This window comes from Dryobates pubescens, chromosome 8 (assembly GCF_014839835.1).
Source record: "Dryobates pubescens isolate bDryPub1 chromosome 8, bDryPub1.pri, whole genome shotgun sequence".
NCBI classification, from domain to species: Eukaryota; Metazoa; Chordata; class Aves; order Piciformes; family Picidae; genus Dryobates; species Dryobates pubescens.
The window spans coordinates 38,184,308-38,205,574 of NC_071619.1; the positions used below are offsets into that span (position 1 = coordinate 38,184,308).

Genomic DNA, 21,267 nt, shown 5'->3' on the forward strand with positions numbered 1-21,267 from the left:
GGAAGGTGGAAGGCAGACTGTGTGTCTCAGCCCCTGTATCAAACACAGCTGGTTGAAACACAAGCAAGCTAAACTAAGGAGCCCCTGGGCTTTACTGTACAAGGTCCCTTAGCCAATGTTCCTCTGTGTGCATGCACCGTATCAGTGTTTCCCATTAAAGTGTATCAACAGGAAGAAAGTCATCATCCATTCCCAAGTATGATTTAGTAAGTACAAATCCAGGAGCTGACCCAGACTACAAGCAGTGCTGAAGAATCCCTTGCCTGCCAGCCAGCCATGCAAGCTGGCTCTTAATCTTCTCTCTTCTTTGCTGCTATTTGTTTCAGAGAGTTGGGTTTTGATTGTCAGGTTGTTTGGGGTTTTTTGTTTGGGTTGGGTTTTGTTTTGTACATGGATGGATTAAATTTCTTGCCAGCCCACTTTCTCATTCAAACACATTACAGTGGAAGTAAGTGGGTGGAGGAAATCAGGAACAAATGACCAGCAGAAAATGGCATTAGAAGGCTTAGTGCAGAGCCTGATCCTTAGCCATGTGCACTGTGCTGTTCCTATGTATCAGCATAGCTCTCTAAAGCAGGGGAGCCTGTGCCACAGGGAAAGGAAAAGTGTTTCTTAAGATGTTGCTGTCTATGGAAATTCATCAAAGAAAATATGCCAGAGCCCTGGAGTCAAGATGTCCCCAAGGCTACCCATTTTCTCCTCCCCAAAACACTGCATTCACCAATCCATGCCCAAAGCTCTTAACACACTGTCTCCTGCTCGCCTCTATGGATGTGTGGGTGAACTAATCAAACCTTTCTCTGCAGTGCCCAACAGATGCCAACAAGAGCCCTGGGCTAGCCAGGCTCAGGAAACACCTTGCATGTGCTCTCCCTTTCTTAAGAGGTCACAGACCTGGTAATTCTCAATAACATCCTCCCACTACCTGCAACACAGACACAGACAGGGAAGAAAGCAGTTGGAAAGAAAGAGTCAAACCTTTCCCTTTCCCTGCTTTCAAGGCTTTCTTTGTCCCTTATGTTCATCTACTCCCCACTTGAGGACAGACATAGCTCAGTGACAATGAAATCCCTTTCTCAACACCCATGTTCCTGATCACCATCAGCACATCTTGCCTTACTCACAAGAGAGGAGCTGTAACAAGGGCTCGGTGGGGGACCCCGGCTTTGCTGGCATCAGAGGAACAAGCTGCAGGCATGATGGCCAGCAGCACTTGGAAAAAGCCCAGGAAAAAGGGCAGCTCAGTCATTAAGATACCTCAACAACAGCTCTGCTCCAAGCTTCCCTTTAACAGAGGCCATATATAAGTCAATTGAAGGGCCTGCTGGGTTTGCTCTGACGTGAACAAGTGACCAGGAAATGCATCCTCAATTTTCCCTGATCTCTGTTTTAGAAATGTTCAAGCACCCTGTTAAAAGAATTGCTGAACCATTTTGGATGCTCTTGGTGCTGGCACACCCATGCCCAGACTCATCAGCTTGCTCACAAGCCACCAGTGTCACATCTGAGAAGATTCCAGTAAGAGTGCAAACACAGAAAGGCACTTGAGTACCTAAAGCAGATGAAGCTGGGATGCAAAATGTTGCTTCCAAGAGAAATCCAATAACATGCAGAAACTTACCAAGGTGTTGGATGAAACCAGAAATATAGCATGACAATTCACATAGTATCTTTCTTTTTTGGGGGGGACAGGGGATAAAAAAAAATTAGTTTGATTTCCTCTATGGAATGGAATGGAATGGAATGGAATGGAATGGAATGGAATGGAATGGAATGGAATGGAATGGAATGGAATGGAAAGAATAGAATAGAATAGAGTTAACCAGGTTGGAAAAGATCTTTGAGATCAAGTCCAACCTATCACCCAACACCATCTAATCAACTAAACCATGGCACCAAGCACCCCATCCAGTCTCTTCCTAAACACCTCCAGTGATGGGGACTCCACCACCTCCCTGAGCAGCACATGCCAATGAGCAATCACTCTCTCTGTGTAGCATTTCTTCCTAACCTTCATCCTAAACCTTCCCTGGTGCAACTTGAGACTGTGTCCTCTTGTTCTGGTGCTGGTTGCCTGAGAGAAGAGACCAATCACCACCTGGCTACAATCTCCCCTCAGGTAGTTGTAGAGAGCAATAAGGTCTCCCCTGAGCCTCCTCTTCTCCAGGCTAAGCAACCCCAGCTCCCTCAGCCTCTCCTCATAGTTCTTACAAATCAGCAGATCCAGGTCCAAAAGCTGGGTAAGTTAAAAAAACTGCTGTCAGTCCATGGACAGGTTTCCCAACTATTTTAAATTGATCTGTCATCTACACCAACCTCTGAAAAGATGTCCCCTTCTAAAGTGTGAAGGTACACTCTCACAGTTACTTCTCTGTTTCAGCACTCAGATGCACAGTTAATCCTTGTGCTAGAACAAGTTTCGTTCTGAAATTCCTTGGTGGAAGGTGATAAAACTGATAGGTACTGACATGTAAAGGTATTTCTGACAAGAGGACACAGTCTCAAGTTGCACCAGGGGAGCTTTAGGCTGAATGTTAGGAAGAAGTTCTTCACAGAAACAGTGATCTCTTTCTCTCTTCCTGGGAACTTTCTCCTCACCTTGAGCCTATACCTCCCCTGGTGCAGCTTGAGACTGTGTCCTCTTGTTCTGGAGCTGGTTGCCTGGGAGAAGAGACCAACCCCCACCTGGCTACAACCTCCTTTCAGGTAGCTGTAGAAAGCAATAAGGTCTGCCTTGAGCCTCCTCTTCTCCAGGCTAAACAAACCCAGCTGCTTTAGCATGTCCTCATGGGGCTTGTGCTCCCAACCTCTCATGGTTTAGTTAGTCATGAGGTTTTGGATGACAAGTTGGACTTGATGATCTCTGAGGTCTTTTCCAACCTTACTGATTCTATGGTTCTATGATTCTATGAATCTATAATTCAATGATTCTATGATTCAATACACAGAGGCATGCAGAAGAATGATGTAAGGGACAAGATAGTGGCAAGGACTGGATAGTACAGAATCACAGAATCACCAAGGTTGGAAGAGACCTCAAAGATCATCGAGTCCAATCTGTCACCACAGACTTCATGACTAGACCATGGCACCAAGTGCCACATCCAATCCCCTCTTGAACATCTCCAGGGATGGTGACTCCACCACCTCCCTGGGCAGCACATTCCAATGGCTAACAACTCTCTCAGTGAAGAACTTTCTCCTCACCTCGAGCCTAAACTTCCCCTGGCACAGCTTGAGACTGTGTCCTCTTGTTGTCGTGCAGGTTGCCTGGGAGAAGAAACCAACCCCCACCCGGCTACAACCTCCCTTCAGGTAGTTGCAGAGAGCAATAAGGTCTCCCCTGAACCTCCTTTTCTCCAGGCTAAACAATCCCAGCTCCCTCAGCCTCTCCTTGTAGGGCTTGTGCTCAAGGCTTCTCACCAGCCTACTGACAGGGCTCTCATGGGAATAAAATGCCAAGACACAATGAAAGTCACACGAAGCTGGCACAATCCAAGGATTAAGAATGCAAATATTGAGAATCCTCAGACAACTTCCTGAAAATGGCAGTGCAGTCATCTCATTTACTGGAAGGCCTGTAGCTGAAAACTACATTTGCTGGGGTGTTTTAAACTAGGTGTTGAAAATTAACAGTGAATGAGAACATGATGCATGTGCAGCAGGGCTGAATTGCTGCTGCTGTTCGATCTGTAGGCTTCTGGTTTTAATAATCACTCTCAGAATATCCAGGGGATTTTAGAGAAGGAGCAGGGAAAATGAAATACAGGGAGAAAAATGCAAAAGTCTTTGGCAAAACATCAGGTTGCCCTAACTAATAATAACCTTCTGCTAGCAGCTGTTGATATGGACGAAGAAGTGTGTGCATCTCAGTCCCCTTATGCCCTGGAAGTGTGAATGCTCAGATGTTGAATTTTACCATCCTCTGTCTATGGGGATCAGCACTTTGGTTAACTTCCTGACAGTTTCCCCCATCAAACTTATTCAAAAGGCCAAGGAAGTCAGCAGGGATCTTCTTGGTGGCTGCTCTAGATTTTGAATCTGGGATGAACTTGTCCAAGGGCAGAAAGGCCTGCAGAGGGGTCTGGAGGGCAGGTCTTGTGAAGAGCAGCTGAGGGAACTGCGATTGCTTAGTTTGGAGAAAAGGAGGCTGAGGGAAGGTCTCACTGCTCTCTACAACTATCTGAAAGAAGGTTGTAGTGAGGTGGGGGTCAGCCTCTTCTGCTTAGTATCAGGTGACAGAATGAGTGGAAATGGCCTGAAATTGTGCCAGGGAAGGTTTAACCATTGGAATGTGCTGCCCAGGAAGGTGGTAGAGCCACCATCCCTGGAGGTGCTCAAGAGAGGACTGGACGTGGCACTTGAAGCTTGAAGTTTAGTTAGTCATGAGGTGTTGGGTGACAGGTTGGACTTGATGATGTCTGAGGTCTGTTCCAACCTTATTGATTCTATGATTAAGTTGGATATCAGGAAAAATTTCTTTCCTGCAACAGTGATCAGGTGTTGAAATAGGCTGCCTAGGGAGGTGGTGGAGTCACCATCCTTGGGGGTGCTCAAGAAACACGTGGACATGTCACTACAGGGCATGGTTTAACAGCCCTGGTGGTCTTAGGCTGGAGGTCTTTCCCAACAAAACAGTTCCCTGATTCTATGAGGCTAACATGCAGTGTTTCAGATTCAAAAGATCAAATCTAAGAGCAAAGTCAATCAGTTTAAAAATAAAACCATTTTCCCACATCACTCAAAGCAGCCAAGGATCCCTCCCACTAAGTGACAGAAAATAGGACTCACCTTTGTCTAGGGAGGTAGAGAGCTTGCAAGCCTGGGAAAGTGCACCTTCAAAGGGCAGTGTATCAGACTATTATGACTAAGAGAAATAAGGTTACAGTGCTGGAGTTCACTGTCACACTGGCTGGCCTAGCAACATGTTGGTCTTTGTTGCACAGTCACTGCTCGTTGCCAGTCACGTCAAGCATGAGTATTAACAGCCAAATTTCTTCTGTCTATGTAATTAGGTAGGGAGGAGGGCAAACAAACAAACAAACAAGCAGCAACAGGCAGTAAGAAGTCTTATTTTCTTATATATATATATATATGAATAAAATTTTATTGACTTTGAATTTTAGACAATTAGAAAGAACAAAGAAAGAGGAGCAACAGTCTCATGGAGGGTAGGAATCAGAAGAGCTTTCCCAGTAGAAGAGGAGGCCTGCTGAGGGCAGTGTTCCTGCAAATGTCACACAGAGGTGGTTGTACAAGCAGGGAGAATGTGTCTGGGCTGTTCTTTGATTGTTTTGGGTGGGTTTTTTTTTGCCTCCCACATTAGGATTTCCAAAGCCACCCTTCTTCCCCTATCAATACAACCACCCAGCAGCAAAGCAAAGAGACAGGCAGGAAGGAGGATGTCTCTTGGAGAAACCCCCACAGAGCCACCAGCCTGCTCTGCTGCAGAGGTTTGCACCCATTCTGCAAGGAGTTGTGTAGGGGGGGAAGGAAGAGAGGTTGGGTTTTATTTATCTCCTTTTTTATTTTCTCATTTATTTTAAGCAAAGAAGGCACAAAATCTCAGCCAAGCTTCAAACTTAGTACCACCTGGGAGCCCCCAGCCTCCCCAAAAAGTCGCTGTGTCAACGTGGGAACCCAGCCCTCACCTCTCCCTCCTCTTCCTCATAGTCTGTGCTTGCATTTGAAAGGTACCACTCAGGCAGAAGGCCCTGCCCAAGGTTTGTGCACTGTTAGGGAAAGTAAAGCTGTGCCAGGACAAGGAAAGTGGGGATGAGGAAGAGTCTGTTGGCTTCAACAGATCTTTTTTTTCCAATGTGAGAGCTACAAAAAGTCACCTGTGACTCCTCACATTGCTTTTGCAAGAGTAGACCTGGGAGGGCTCTGGTGCTTTTGGAGGTGACCACTACCTTTACATGTGAAAGGGCTGGTGTTATGCAAGAGGGTCAAGACATCCACCCAGGCATGATCTCTTTGAGCCAGTGTTCTCTAGAAAGGTAAGTTCCAGCCCTTGGTCCAGCCCTCCAAATGGCACCGAATTCCTCCAGTGGTTCATCTCTTGGCTTTGATTAAGGCTATTTAGTTGCAATAGAAAAAGGATAGGTGCCAGCCACAACCACCTCCCTGGCTGTGATGAGATGGCAGAGCCACTGGCAGATGTCACCAGTATGCAGTCCCAGGACGCTGAGGGAAGCAGGGGAGGCAGAGAGATAGCATGTGGGCTTCCACAGGGTTGCCTCCTTCATTATGCCCATGCTTTCACTCTTTCCAAGGAGAAGGATTTGGAAATAAATCCTGCCAACCTCAGCATCTGGGAAGTCCATGCACATGGGAGAGTGGGAATGGAAACTTTCCTCCGTGTGAGTGCCCCAAGCACAATGTATGCCCTGCCATGCCAGCCAGCCCTGGATAGCCTAAGAAGGAAAGTCCACCACGCAAACACCGAAGCTGCAGTGTTTGAAGCCACTTGACCCAAACCAGATAGCCTAGGGGCAGCAGGCACCTCCGGACTTGCCTGCTGCTCTGCCACACCACTCTGCTCCTCCGTGCCTCCTGAATAAACCCAGCAACACCTCCCACAGAAAAAAAACATCACCACCAAAAAACCAAAAAGCCATGAGCCCTACAGCAGCAGCAGCAGTAGCAGTAGCATCCTCCCCCTGCATGGAGTGTCTTGGGGAAAGATGCTCAGATGACTGCATCCTCCGCAGCCATGAACAGGGCTCTGGCAGTGCCCTGAGCTAGTGCAGGAAAAACACCCTGTCTGAGAAGGACCTGTGTGTGTCTGCGGTTTTATCTGTATCTGTCTCTGTGTGTTTGTGTTGGGGTAAGGGAAGAACTGCAGAAAATAAAGACTAATGCTCCCCTATCCATGTCTCCATCCAGCCATCCCCTTGGCCGTGCTGGTGGCTGTCCCTTCTTCTTGCCCCTCCTCACACCCAGCCCGAGTACCCTGCCCTCCTCTTTCCAGCAGCAGAGCCAGGGCCATGGGAAGGGGGCTGGGGCCACCATTTTGAGGCATACCCTGCCTCAGCACCCCTCCATGCTTAGCTTCCCCCCACCCCAATGCAGCCTGACATCCTCTTGGAAATAAAACAGTGACAACAACTGAAAAAGAAACCCCAAAAATATAGATCTCCCCAAACCTTCCTGAAAGACCCATGGATGGAGCCGAACCCCGACAAAACCAATGGGAAACAAAAGCAGAAGTCCCCCCCACCCAAAGTCAGGGCCAGGTGCAAGTTCCAGCTGGGGCCCAGCAGCCAGGGAGTGCACCTTGGCCTCCCCACTCCCCTGGCCTTGGCACATCTGCAGCTTCCACCGGCGCAAGGAGCCAGGGGCGATACGGCGTGGCCTGGCTGTCCCACCGGCTGGCAGCGGCCTCAGGAGGAGAGGGCATGGGGAAGAGGCGAGTGCGTGTGTGTGTGTCCCCCATCGCCTCACCACCTTTCAGGAAGGTCTTTTCGCCCCATGAGGTACAAGAAGCCCCTTGCTGGGATCTTGGCTGCCGGCACGGCCTTACACGAGGGAGCCAGCCCGGCTCTGGGCGGGCACCATGACCGGCACAGCCCCGATGCGCTCCAGCGTGGCCTGGCTGACGGCGTAGGAGCGGGTGTGCGGCAGCCGCGGCTTCCTGCTGATCGAGCCGTTGCTCCGGATCACCTCCTGAGGGGACGGCGCCGTGCTGGCTGTCACCACCAGCGTCTTAGGGGGAGCGGGAGAGGGGTGGCCGCCGTTGGCATAGACGGGGCGGGTGCTCGTGCTCCCCGAGCGGGAGAAGGGGGGCTGGTGGGCGTCATTGCTGTTGCTGAAGCGGGTGAAGGAGTCTGTGGCGTGGTTGGCTTTGGGGTCGTTCCAGTAGCGGCTGTTGTAGGTGTTGGAAGAGGTGAGGGTGTCGTTCTCCGATGAGGACGCATCGGCGTGGAATGTCTTTGCGGCGGAGGAGCATTTGGGCGGCAGGTCGTCCTCCCTGGGAAGGAGAGTGTGTGAGGGCACACAGAGGATGATGCCCGCTTGCCCACCAATCCCCCCACCAAACCCTGCTGGGGTCAACACCAGCAGTTCAAGGCGAAGGACAGCACCGACTTGCTCCTTGGCCAGCTTATTGATCTGTCTTTGCAGGACACAACTCTGCACATTAATTGTTCTGAGCCACTACTGCTGAGACAGGCAACTCACACTCACATGTGGCGGGGATAAAATGAATGGGATGGAATGGAATGGAATGGAGCGGAATGGAACGGAGTGGAACAGAATGGAATGGAACAGAATGGAATGGAATGGAATGGAATGGAGCAGAATGGAACAGAATGGAATGGAACAGAGTGGAACAGAGTGAAATGGAATGGAATGGAATGGAATGGAATGGAATGGAATGGAATGGAATGGAATGGAATGGAACGGAACGGCGTGGAGAGGAACAGAACAGAGAAGAGACCTTCAAGATCAAGTCTAACTGTCAACTCAGCACCATCAGACCATGTCTCTCAGCACCACATGTACATGGCTCCTAAACCCCTCCAGAGATAGTGACACCACCACCACCCTGGGCAGCTTGCTGCTGGTACTTCACAGGCAGTCAGTATGACTGTACAACCAACAAAGCCAATCCTCAGGGTAGCTGCAGCAAGCTACCAGAGGTAAACACTGTGGCTATAACACCAGAGATCATGGTTTTGTCTCCAGAGCTTTTCAGCTCTCACTGGTATTATAGGTCAGGATCTCCACCACATCACTCTCCTGTAGAGCTAACAACATCAAGTCAAAGCTCTCAATAAAGGCAATACTGAAAACAAAATACATTGTGGCCTCTCTTCATCTGCTTCCTCCATTTTTGGGACATACAGGGACATCTTCACCCGGCCCAGGGAAACACGCCCAGGATTAGCAAGAGTGAGACTTCTGATTGCCTTCCTGCCGGCTGCTGCTTTTGCTGGGCAAGCAGAGGTCCCCTGTCACCAGCTTTCCCTGACCCTTACCTTATCTCATTGGGAATCTCTTCCTCTTCTTCCTCTTTGTGTTTATTTTTCCAGTAAAACAGTGCCACAGCTACCAACACAATGCAAACAACAAGCACAACGGCTCCCGTGGCCACCGCTCCTGCAATCAGGCCAATGCTCCGGGGGTGGGCTGTGGAGATGATTGAACAGAGAATGGAGAAGAAATCAGGGCCAGGCTGGGGCCAGGCGACTGTGTCTTGGAAGGGGGGGAAAGGCAACATCCCCATTCTAGGGCACAATAATCTTCTGTTGGAAATGTACATGGCTCACAGCAAACATAGTTGCACAATTCAGTGTCACCAGGGAGAAGCAGGTGGCCAAACCTCCCTTGGCAAAATACTTACGTGCAATGACTTGCAGGTCCAGAAGGCAAGTGCTGGTTCCAATGGCATTTGAAGCCACACATTGGTAAAGACCTGAGGACACAGTGCTGATATTTCGAAGGGTGACCGTGCCCTGGACTTGGTCTAGTCAGAGAGAAAAGAAGGATTTAAATCCCTCCCCCCTCCTCGAGGAAAACCATGAAAAGGCAAAGCCAGCAATTAAGAGAACTTTGGTGTGAGACTATCTAAAGAGAGAAATAAATTAGGGAATAACCTTGAGATGGAAGCATTGTTCACACATACACACACACACAGAGACAAGATTAGGTCTTAAGGAGCTTACACTAGATGTTTCTTTTTCTTCTTATAGATTAATTTCTGCAAATGAAAGCTTGGGACTCTCAGCATTGTATGAGAAAAGGGAGGAAAGAAGAGATGTGCAATTATCTATACCCAGATCTACCTGCTAAATTAAATCCTGCCCTGCAGAGCCACTGCCCAGGAGAGCTCCCTACCTGCTGCTCTGCCAATTTTACTTGTTCCTGAATTGCATCAAACTCAAATGCTCTTAAAATACAGCAAGATAAAGGGCAAAAGTACAGCTCTCACTACTTGGTCAGGACACCCAGGCTAAAAAATCTTGTGGATGGGAGTTGGGGTTGGCCAGCAGTCAGTCTGATCAGCCTCTTGCTTTTACACACATTTGAAAGGCAGCTCTGGTAGTAACTTATTGGAGAACACTATCCTCATTATCAGAAGTTTCCTGGGATGATTCTGCCTCCCTTCTCTTAGTTTCCATTTCATGTGCTCTTCATTTGGCTTAAAATGCAGGGGAGACCATAGCTGAAATCTCTAGCCACGTACCAACATCTGGCAACCATGCTCTCTCTCCCTCACCCAACAAAATCCTTGGGGTTCCTCAATGGGAAACATGTTTCTGTACCAAAAGAGCATGAATTTAAGAGGCCCCCTGGAGAGTACCTAGTCCACCATGGGCCCTAGGAATCTTCACTCCAACAAAATGACCATGCAAGCGCTGGCAGACACTCAATGAGCCAAGCCACCTCTGCAGCTCAGACAAAGGAAAGCTCAGGCTGTCACCTGGGAGATGAGAGGATAATCAACAGAATGAGCACCTTGTGTGGCAGTTGGGGGCAACTTGGGAACATTGTCCAGTTTCTCCCAGAGGTATGTTGGCCGGGGGATGCCTTCTTCAGAGCTGCAGGTCAGCGTGACATCGCTGCCCACATCCAGAGATCCCTGGATTCTACAAAGTGGAGCAGAAGGAGGGACTGCAAGAGAAGAGAGGAAAGTAACAGCAGATCAGGAAATACATCTGAACAGTGGAGTGCAAGTTCTTTCTGGACACAAGCTGCTGGGGAAAGCAAGAACACTGGCATGAGCTGACAAGGGGACAAGAGGGAGGCAGCAGACAAACACCCATTGAGGTTTGAGGCGTAACAATTCACAAAGATTCCTGAGCCACCAGCTAATCAAGGTTGCACTCTACAGCAGACTTTCACAGCAGTCAGTTCTCTTAGATCCCTCCCCAGAGGAAAAGGTGAGAGCCAGGGTGGTGAGAGCTAACAGAGCTGCAGACAGCATTTGCTGTGGTTGGATTTTGCTCTCATATCCCTGTAACAGCACTCACTCAGGAGTGTTTAACATCCTAGGGAACGTCCAGTAATAATTGCTTTCATGAAAAGAAAGCAAAGATCTGAAGTCATTCTCTTCTCCTGTTGCTGTGCACAAAACTCCTCTGGTCTCTCCAGGATGGCTTCATACTTTATTCATTGCTTCTTTGCAACTCTGCATCACAATGCTGCTACAAAAGCTTTCTCTCCACCATATTTTAAAACCCCTTTATACACTTGTGATGGGTTAATGCCCATCCTGAAAACGGGGGGGGGGGTGAGGGGGGAGAGCTTGTGAGTGCTTTGCCCTCCCTGCAGGGTGTTTCCCCCCGGGGAGACTGAGTCTGGTCCACTCCCCCCTCCCTGCCCAGCTAGGGCATGAAAAGGGGGAGATCATGTGGCTCAGCTGCTAGAGCATGAGACTCTTAATGCCAAGGTCTTGGGTTCATGCCCACAGTGGACAGCAGTTGTCGTCCCTTTTACACCCTAGCTGGGCAGGAAGGGGGGAGTAGAACAGACTCAGTTTCCCCGGGGGAAAATGCCCTGCAAGGACAGCAAAGCACTCGCAAGCCCTTCCCCCGCCCCTGTTTTCAGGATGGGCATTAACCCATCACAATGCTGCCTGCATATGAAAGCTGTGTGCCCTACGAACTCCCACAGCACCCACAAAGCAGCCCATCCCTAACCACAGGATCTCTAGGGGCTCCAGTGCATATACCACCATACTGCTCTTCCAGGATGCACTATGACAGGCAGAGGATGTCCTTCTCTCTCCCCCATAATACCAATAAACACACCCAAGACAGTAAGTCCAATGACTCCAATATTCCTGACGCCTCGGTCGGGAAGATTGTTGACCAAACACTGGTACGTGCCAGTATCCGATAGCTGAGTGTTGTTGATGAAGATGGAGGCACTGGTGGTTGGCATTGTCACAGCAAACCCCACTCGCCCATAGAACTGGGGTGCACCACCAAAGATCTGACCCCCTTGGTAGAGAATAACCTGCAAAAGAAAGGAAGGCTCAAATAATACTCTGCAGGAGCTGAGCAAGGAGGAAGAAGAGCAAGCAAAACAGGGTCCTCCCAAAGGTGAAAAGCCCAGTTCCTAAAGGATCTCTGAATAACCACGCCTCCATATACACTTGTCCCATGCAGGCCAATCCCAGCAGAGGTGTTTTCTGTAAAAACAGAGCATGCTTTGGTTTCTGTTCACATGGTAACAGACAAAGTAGATACCCAAGTCTTCCAGCACAGTTAAAGTGGCAATACCAGCCAGCTTCATGTAATAGTCATTGCCCATCAGGATGGGATCAATGCAGAGAAGCAAAGAATCTGCAGGTAAGTGACTACTTCGCTAGAAAGCATCTGCCCAGTGGACAGAACCATTTTGAGTCTCAGCCAGGAAGATCTTGTCACGATTCCATACAGCTTGCTGAAGACCATGAATGACAGGCAATGCAACCCTTCAACCTGCAAAGCCTCTACCAGTCAGATGCCTTATATAATACTCTCTTCCAGTCCCTGAGGAGCAAGTACACTTCAGTTGCATGTTCTCACAATCAAATGTGCTGGAGGCAGTGTGCATTTCAGAGCAAAGTCATTCTTTGGCTGTCTGAGTACGTGGGCAAAAAACAGGCCAGTAGATCTCCTGTTACATGCCCACCACAACAGACCCTCATTTGCTAATATTCATAACAATGGATTTGCATAAGCCACAGACAGTGCAAAAGTTAGAAGAGAAGTAAAAGGAGAGATGAGTCTTTGAGAGGCCATTGTTATGGCACTGGAGCAGGCTGCCCAGGGAGGTTGTAGAGTCTCCTTCCCTGGTAACTTTCAAAACCCACCTGAACGTCTTCCTGTGCAGCCTGCCCTAGGTGATCCTGCTCTGGCAGCAGGGTTGAACTTGATGACCTCTGGAGGTCCCTTCCAACTCCTAACATTCTCTGATTCTGTGATTTTGACACAGATTTCACAAGTTTAAGTCTGTAGCTGCTGCCAGGTCCTATAAATCCCACACCTATCACCCCAATACCTGGATTACATCTCCCGTGCTCTTTGGAACACACAAATCACCAGAGCACCAATACAGAATCACACACACCTGCCCCAACCACACATCCCACCAAGGCAACCAAGGACACACTGCACATCAGTGAATAAAGGACTGAAAAAATCAAATTCATGTATGTTCAGCAATGAAGGGTCAAAGAAGTGCTGGGACAATCACAGTTCCAATATTGTGAAGGGTATACATGCAGATCAGATGAAAAGGGTATGGAAAATTTGAGTTGTGAAAAAATACATGCTCCAGTAAGAAATGACCTACCTGTTGAGGCTGGTTGGCATTAGAAAGAGGAATGACCATCCAGATGACATTAAGGTTAGTGAGAGCAGCGTTAGTGGTGAAGGTGCAGGGCAATACCGCGGTCTGGCCTCGGGCAACCTGGATACTTCCCGAACTGACTGACACCTCCAGAGGACACACCAGACCTGAAAAGAGAAGGATATCCACTTCAAGCATTTCAGGAGAATGACACCCAGTTCAAGCCAGCATTGTGCCCAGGTGGCCAAGAAGGCCAATGGCATCCTGGCCTGCACAAAGAACAGTGTGGCCAGCAGGAGCGGGGAAGTCATTGTGTCCCTGTACTCAGCACTGGTTAGGCCACACCTTGAGTCCTGTGTCCAGTTCTGGGCCCCTCAGTTTAGGAAAGATGTTGAGTTGCTGGAACGTATCCAGAGAAGGGCAACAAAGGTGGGGAGGGGTTTGGAGCACAGCCCTGTGAGGAGAGGCTGAAGGAGCTGGGGTTGCTTAGCCTGGAGAAGAGGAGGCTCAGAGGAGACCTTATTGCTCTCTACAACTGCCTGAAGAGAGGTTATAGCCAGGTGTGGGTTGGTCTCTTCTCCCAGTCAACCAGCACCAGAAGAATAGGACACAGCTTCAAGCTGCACATGGGGAGGTTTAGTCTGGATGTTAGGAAGAAGTTCTTCATAGAAAGAGTGATTGGCCATTGGAATGTGCTGCCCAGGGAGGTGGTGGAGTCACCATCACTGGAGGTGTTTAGGAAGAGACTGGATGGGGTGCTTGGTGCCATGGTTTAGGTGATTAGATGGTGTTGGATGATAGGTTGGGCTCAATGATCTCAAAGGTCTCTTCTAACCTGGTCTATTCTATTCTATTCTATCCTATTCTATTCCATTCCATTCCATTCTATTCCATTCCATTCCTTTCTATTCCATTCCATTCTATTCCATTCTATTCCATTCTATTCTATTCCATTCTATTCTATTCTATTCTAGCATCACAGGTTGCCCCATATACCTGCAGGTCACGACAGCAGCATCTTGCTGTTACACAACTGGACATTGCCAGCAACTTCAGGCTAAAACAAATTATCCTCCTCCCTCAACAGCTCAGGCTGTTCTCACGTGGTGCTTTTGCACAGGCAAATGCAGATAGGCAGCCCTTGTAAATGAGAGCACTCTCAATTTTCAGAGCCTCTGAAAACAACAGGTTTTGTTTTGGCGAGGAGGAAAGGACCATAAACGCAACCAAGCTGCGTCTAAGAGATAACAAAACAAGTTTCATACCCATCAGTCTTAATGCTACCCAGCATCACTGAAAACAGAAAAGGAAACAGCATCCTAAAAGTCTTCACCAAGGAGTAAGAAGAGAGAAAATGAGTTCTCCATACTTTTATGCCTCAAAGTCCAGCATGAGCAGAATTTGTGCAGTGCTATTTTCAGTTTACTGGGTTAAACAGCTAAATATGTTCCAGTCTAGGTATTTCTACCTAGCTGTTGTAAAGTGACTACTGGGAATGGAGAGTCTCATCAAATCTCATTCATTTTCCAAGGGATTGTTTTTTCTGCAGGCCTAAACTTGAAGGCTACCTTGCCATGACTACATCATCCATGTGCTGAACAGTGTGCAGGGAGCCACAATAATTCAGGCATCCATTGTATGAGCCTCTCTCTTCATCACAGTGCAGAAAGCTCTTCTGTCATGTTCAGCATAGATTTAGAATCATAACATGCATGGGGTTGGAAGGGACCTTTAAAGGTCATCTGGTTAATTCTATTCTATTCTGCTCTATTCTATTCTATTCTATTCTATTCTGCTCTATTCTATTCTATTCTGCTCTATTCTATTCTATTCTATTCTATTCTATTCTATTCTATTCTATTCTATTCTATTCCAACCCCCCTGCAGCTGGGACATTCCCAACTAGATCAGGATGCTCAATGCCTCATCAAGCCTGGTCTCGAATGTTTCCAGTGATGGGGCCTCCACCATCTCCTGAGCAACTTGGTCCAGTGTAGCACCACCCTCATATTACAGTATCACAGTATCAACAAGATTGGAAGAGACCAAAGCTTCTTAAATGAATGAGATGCTTTCCATGAAAGGAAAACCAAACAGTCAGGGGATTTGGAATAAAAACATATATGTGTCATAGAATCATAGAATCAATAAGGTTGGAAAAGACCTCAGAGATCATCAAGTCCAACCTGTCACCCAACACTTCATGACTAACTAAACCATGGCTTCAAGTGCCGCTTGCAATCCCCTCTTGAACACTTCCAGGGAGTATGACTCCACCACCTCCCTGGGCAGCACATTCCAATGGCCAATCTCTCTTTCTGGGAAGAACTTTCTCCTTACCTCGAGCCTAAACCTCCCCTGGTGCAGCTTGAGACTGTGTCCTCTTGTTCTGGTGCTGGTTGCCTGGGAGAAGAGACCAACCCCCACCTGGCTACCCCACACATATAAATTCTTATCACTCAGAAAAAGCAATACTTAAATGTGAGCATTCCTTTTAGCAGATTTGGTGTAAAATCTAGAGTTTACAGTTTGCCTTGCAGAATTAGCTATATCAATCACTCACTCATTAAGACGATGTGATTTCCATACCTAACCACCCTCTTGCTGCTCCCAATATTTACTATTAGTTGATTGTAAACATCCTGCACATAATAAAAAAACCATTAAAATAGAGCATGCATAATTTCTTCACTCTAAATTAATCTTCAGTACCTTTGCAAATTTCCCAATCTAATTATGAAGACTTTTTTAAAGGGAAAGAGAGGCTGAGGGAGCTGGGATTGCTTAACCTGGAGATGAGGAGGCTCAGGGGAGACCTTATTGCTCTCTACAACTCCCTGAAGGGAGGTTGTAGCCAGGTGGAGATTGGTCTCTTCTCCCAGGCAACCAGCACCAGAACAAGAGGACACAGTCTCAAGCTGCACCAGGGGAAGTTTAGGCTGGAGGTGAGGAGACAGTTCTTCCCAGAAAGAGAGATTGGCCATTGGAATGTGCTGCCCAGGGAGGTGGTGGAGTCACCATCACTGGAGGTGTTTAGGAAGAGACTGGATGGGGCACTTAGTTCCATGGTTTATTTGATTAGATTGTGTTGGATGATAGGTTGGACTTGATGATCTGTAATGTCTCTTCCAACCTGGTTAATTCTATTCTATTCTATTCTATTCTATTCTATTCTATTCTATTCTATTCTATTCTATTCTACTCTATTCTATTCTATACACATCATACTCCCTTTGCTTTCCTAGTATCTCACCTCACCCTGCAGCACCTCAGAGCCCTCTCCTCCCCCTTTCAAGGCACCATACACCCCTTTTAATTTGAATGCCATGGATTGTTTGCTGGGGTTGAGGAACTAAGGAAGAGATGAGATTCCCACCCATTTCCCTTGCCGTGGGGAGCTGTTCTGAACCTGGCATGCAAACTGAGTACCCCACACACTCCATGCTGTATGCTCTCTGTATTCTTAAACCACCAGGCAAGCCAGCTTCTCAGATTTGCCTTTGCCTCATGCATCCTGGGGCCTGTCAGCTGCTCTTTGGCCCAGGATGCACACAAGGCAGGCAGCACTTAAAGACAAGGACTCATTTTGTTAAGCTAAGTGGCACCTGCAGGGCTCCAGCTGGGAAAAACACGCACAGCCATTTCTGACAAGTAAGCTGAAACAAGGCGACAGCAGAGTCAGAAGACCAAATGCAGGCAAAGTCCTCTTCCACCATCATAAAGAGGGAGGTAGGTTGGTGTGTTAACAAAGCACTTGGGGGACATTATCACAATGTGACTCCTCTCCCAGGGAGACAGCTGAAAGATCAAAGATCAAATTCCCTTCAGAATCCACAGGCTCTTGTTGGTTTGTACCACAGACTACTAAAAATGCAACACATTTTCACCTGCACTTGTCCATCCATGCAAGTAGCTACATGACTGCATCTTTCCATAGCAGTACTCATGGCCAGGAGCACAGGGGGATGCACACAACGACACATACACCTGTAGACCTGTATGCCCAGGAAGGCATCTGATAGGTAAACACAACCAAATAATCTCTCTTGGTTCAGAGCATCTATGTACTTCAGTGCTTGGGCAGAAACAGCTTCTACATCTGTTACAGAGGGAAAATTGGCAAAGTGTGTTCCTGAGGCTCTAAAAAACAGGAATAGTGTGGCCAGCAGGAGCAGGGAGGTCATTGTGTCCCTGGACTCAGCACTGGTTAGGCCACACCTTGAGTCCTGGGTCCAGTTCTGGGCCCCTCATTTTAAGAAGGACATTGAGACACTTGAACGTGTCCAGGGAAGGGCAATGAGGCTGGGGAGAGGTCTGGAGCACAGCCCTGTGAGGAGAGGCTGAGGGAGCTGGGCTTGTTAAGCCTGGAGAAGAGGAGGCTCAGGGGAGACCTTCTTGCTGTCTACAACTACCTGAAGGGAGGTTGTAGCCAGGTGGGGGTTGGTCTCTTCTCCCAGGCAACCAGCACCAGAACAAGAGGACACAGTCTCAAGCTGTGCCAGGGGAGGTTTAGGCTGGAGGTGAGGAGAAAGTTCTTCACAGAAAGAGTAATTGGCCATTGGAATGTGGAGTTACCATCCCTGAAGGTGTTCAGAAAGGGATTGGACATGGGACTTAGAGCCATGGTCTAGTAGTCATGAGGTGTTGGATGATAGGTTGGACTTGATGATCTTTGAGGTCTTTTTCAACATTATTGATTCTATGATTTCAAAATTAAGAGTTGTGAGAATATGGCTTTGCATTAATGCAAAAGGAGAGAGGCAGGGGAAAGAGGGAGGAGGAGATTTCCAATTTAGCATATCTATTGGGATAAGGCTATTTCAATGCAGCCCAAGGAATGAGGACTTGAATTCCCTTGGGTAGGTATAAATGCAAATATAGACATATGCACACGCATACAGCCCAGTCTGCTAAGTCAGATTACACATAAGAGGCCAGAAAATTCAAGTAGATTATGTTTTAAAGGCTCTTCTTTGGCAAAAGTACACAATTCAGATCTTTCCTGGGCATTCAGGGAAGTTTAATGACTTGTGCGAGACAACAAGAATCGATCCTCACCAAGTCATCTCTTAGAAGTGGATTACAATGGCCATTGCACCTTCTCTTGTAAATGCAGTCTCCTCCTCACTTAGGAATAAAGTAACCCTGTAAGCAGCATGCCTAGAGGAAGAACAGGGTACACCTCTGTCAGCAGAAAGAGGAATGGGCCCTTCCTGTATGTAGGACACTTTGATCTTAGACTGATTCAGCAAATGGCTTTCTCCTTTGATCCCAATACAGCAAGCTCCCATCACTAATTGGAATGGATGCCCTTTTTTTTGTTCTCCTGTAAGAGAAGCAGCCAGTGGAACAATGGTTTGGCCACAGAGGTTCTTTTAGAGTTTCTTCCTATTTCCAGGTCCAAGTAATTTCTCTGGAAACAGATCACACTGCTTTAATTTTTGATATCATTCTGATGCTTTTTTAAGTAGCACCCTCAGCCCCTTCTCCTGCATCCATGAAGGAGTCCATGTTCTAGTTCATGTAGCATGGTGCTAGCATGCAGTTCCCAGTTGTGCATCCAATGTCTGCCTCTCTGCTGGGCATGAGGAGGACACAGATGCTGACACAGAACATACCAGATGAACTAAAGCTGAAAAACATGAGCATATCTTCACACTTTGATTCATACTAAGCCCATCATCCTGTCACTGGGCACCAGTGAATAGAATGGAATGGAATGGAATGGAATGGAATGGAATAGAATAGAATAGAATAGAATAGAATAGAATAGAATAGAATAGAATAGAATAGAATAGAATAAGCCAGGTTGGAAAAGACCTCAAAAATCATCAAGTCCAACCTGTCACCCAACACCATCTAATCAACTAAATCACGGCACCAAGCACCTCATCCAGCCTCTTCCTAAACACCTCCAAACCCCTCCCCAGCTTTGTTGCCCTTCTCTGGACACCTTCCAGCAACTCAACATCTTTCCTAAACTGAGGAGCCCAGAACTGGACACAGGACTCAAGGTGTGGCCTAACCAGTGCTGAGCACAGGGGCAGAATGAATTCCCTGTTCCTGTTGGCCACACTGATGCAGGCTAGGATGCCATTGGCCTTCTTGGCCACCTGGGCACACTGTAGGCTCATGTTCAGCCTACCATCAACCAGTACCCCCAGGTCCCTCTCTGCCTAGCCACTCTCCAGCCACTCTGACCCCAGCCTGTAGCACTGCATGGGGTTGTTGTGGCCAATGTGTAGAACCTGGCACTTGGATGTGTTCAATCTCATGCCCTTGGACTCTGCCCATCTGCCCTGCCTGTCAAGGTCCCTCTGCAGAGCTCTTCTACCTTCTAACAGATCAACTCCTGCCCCCAGTTTGGTGTCTGGCTCCTTCTTCTTGACATGCACCCTTAAGGTATTTGTAAACATTGATCAGATCCCCTCTCAACCTTCACTTCTCCAGGATCATCACCCCCAGGTCTCTCAGCCTTGAAGTCTAGCCTTGCAGCATGTCTTGCCAACAAAAAGACATCTGATCTGGGACATTGCTTACCTGGGAATTTGTGCTGATCACACTGATGCTTCTCCCTTATCATTTATGACCTCATGTGAACTACACAGAAAGCTAGCAGTGACTTCCTGCTGACCTACTCTGCTCTGGCCTCAGCTGTTGGCCCAGTGCATAGCAGTCACTACCACCCTTGCCATCCTTTGTTTCAGAAATAGGTCTTTCTCTGCAGGCCAGCTGGGAGGAGGATATCAGACAACTGTCTGATTGAGATGACATAGAGCACATCTCCCTGCCCCTGACCTCTGCAACTTGCAGCCATAAGGGAGATGAAAATTTGACTTTGAGACTAAAGAAAATGCAGGAAAGCTTTCAGCTGCACACACTTCAAGAATGGTATCAGCTCCCTCCCATGTCCTTGTCAGAAAAGCTGGACTAGCTTTCATGGTGGTCAAAAAAGAGCTCTCACAACACACTGAGGAATTTGAGTCTTTTCCCATTGCTGCCACAGACTCCCTGGGTCCCACAGAGCAACTCAATCAGATCCAGCTATCCTCAGAAGGTCCCTCTTAGTGTGAGATCCTCATTTACTCCAGTTGAGGCCTCAATATAACTGCTGCTGCACTGCTGAGTGTTCAAGCTTGGCAGGGAAATTGAGAGGGGCTGTGCTCCCCATGCAGCAGGGATCACATTATGTTAAACTCCCTCAGTAACCTGAACAGTGCTTTTCCAACAGATCTTAATGCTTCCATTTAATTGGTCACAGCCTTGAAATGCAAAAGAGGGTTTTGAACTGTGAGAAGAACATACTGTTAGAACAGCTTGCTAATGTACAAAGTGGGAACAAGAACCCAAATCTGGTTTACAGATGTCCTGGTAATAGCAGGGTAAGGGACCCAATGACCCAAGTTGTCTTTTCCAATTCTTGATTCCTACTGTGCTGCCAGTGCTGGCTTCTGTTCTGTGTCTCTAACCAGTCTGGCTGCAGCTACAAGGAGAAACACAGAATCACAGAGCTGCAGGATGGTAGGGGTTGGAATGGATCTCTGGAGATCACTTAGTCCAACCCCCACTGCCAGGGCACGTTGCACGGGAACACATCCGGGTGAGGTTTAAATGACTTCAGAGACGGAAACTCCACGACCTCTCTGGGCAGCCTGTTCGAGCGCTCTGGCACCCTCAGAGGAGAGAAGTTCCTCCTCAGGTCTAGATGGAACTACCCATGTTCAACTTTGTGCCTGTTACCTCTTATCCTGTCACTGGGCACCACTGAAAAAAAGACTGGCCCCATCCTCCTGACACCCTTAGTATTTATAAGCATGGATAAGATGCTCCCTCAGTCTCCTCTTGTTGGGACTAAATAGCCCCATGTCCCTCAGCCTTTCTTCAAAAGAGAGATGTTATCATCCTCTAATCATCTTTGTAGCCCTTTGCCCTACCCCCTCAAGCAATTCATAGAATCAATAAGGTTGGAAAAGACCTTAGAGA

The 21,267-nt window shown here is 47.8% G+C and overlaps 1 protein-coding gene across 2 annotated transcripts in view; it reads right to left on the reverse strand.

The window, feature by feature from the left end:
• Positions 1-5,114: 5,114 nt before the first annotated feature.
• IGSF11 (immunoglobulin superfamily member 11) overlaps positions 5,115-21,267 on the reverse strand; it is a 152,785-nt gene continuing 136,632 nt past the window's right edge. For both annotated transcript variants that reach the window (XM_054163680.1, XM_054163681.1), the window contains exons 2-7: positions 13,288-13,451; positions 11,757-11,964; positions 10,462-10,617; positions 9,347-9,469; positions 8,982-9,132; positions 5,115-7,972 (exon numbers count right to left, since the gene is read on the reverse strand). In XM_054163680.1, the coding sequence (XP_054019655.1) occupies positions 7,522-7,972; positions 8,982-9,132; positions 9,347-9,469; positions 10,462-10,617; positions 11,757-11,964; positions 13,288-13,451 (1,253 nt within the window). In that variant the 3' untranslated portion in view covers positions 5,115-7,521. The remainder of the gene's footprint in view (positions 7,973-8,981; positions 9,133-9,346; positions 9,470-10,461; positions 10,618-11,756; positions 11,965-13,287; positions 13,452-21,267) is intronic.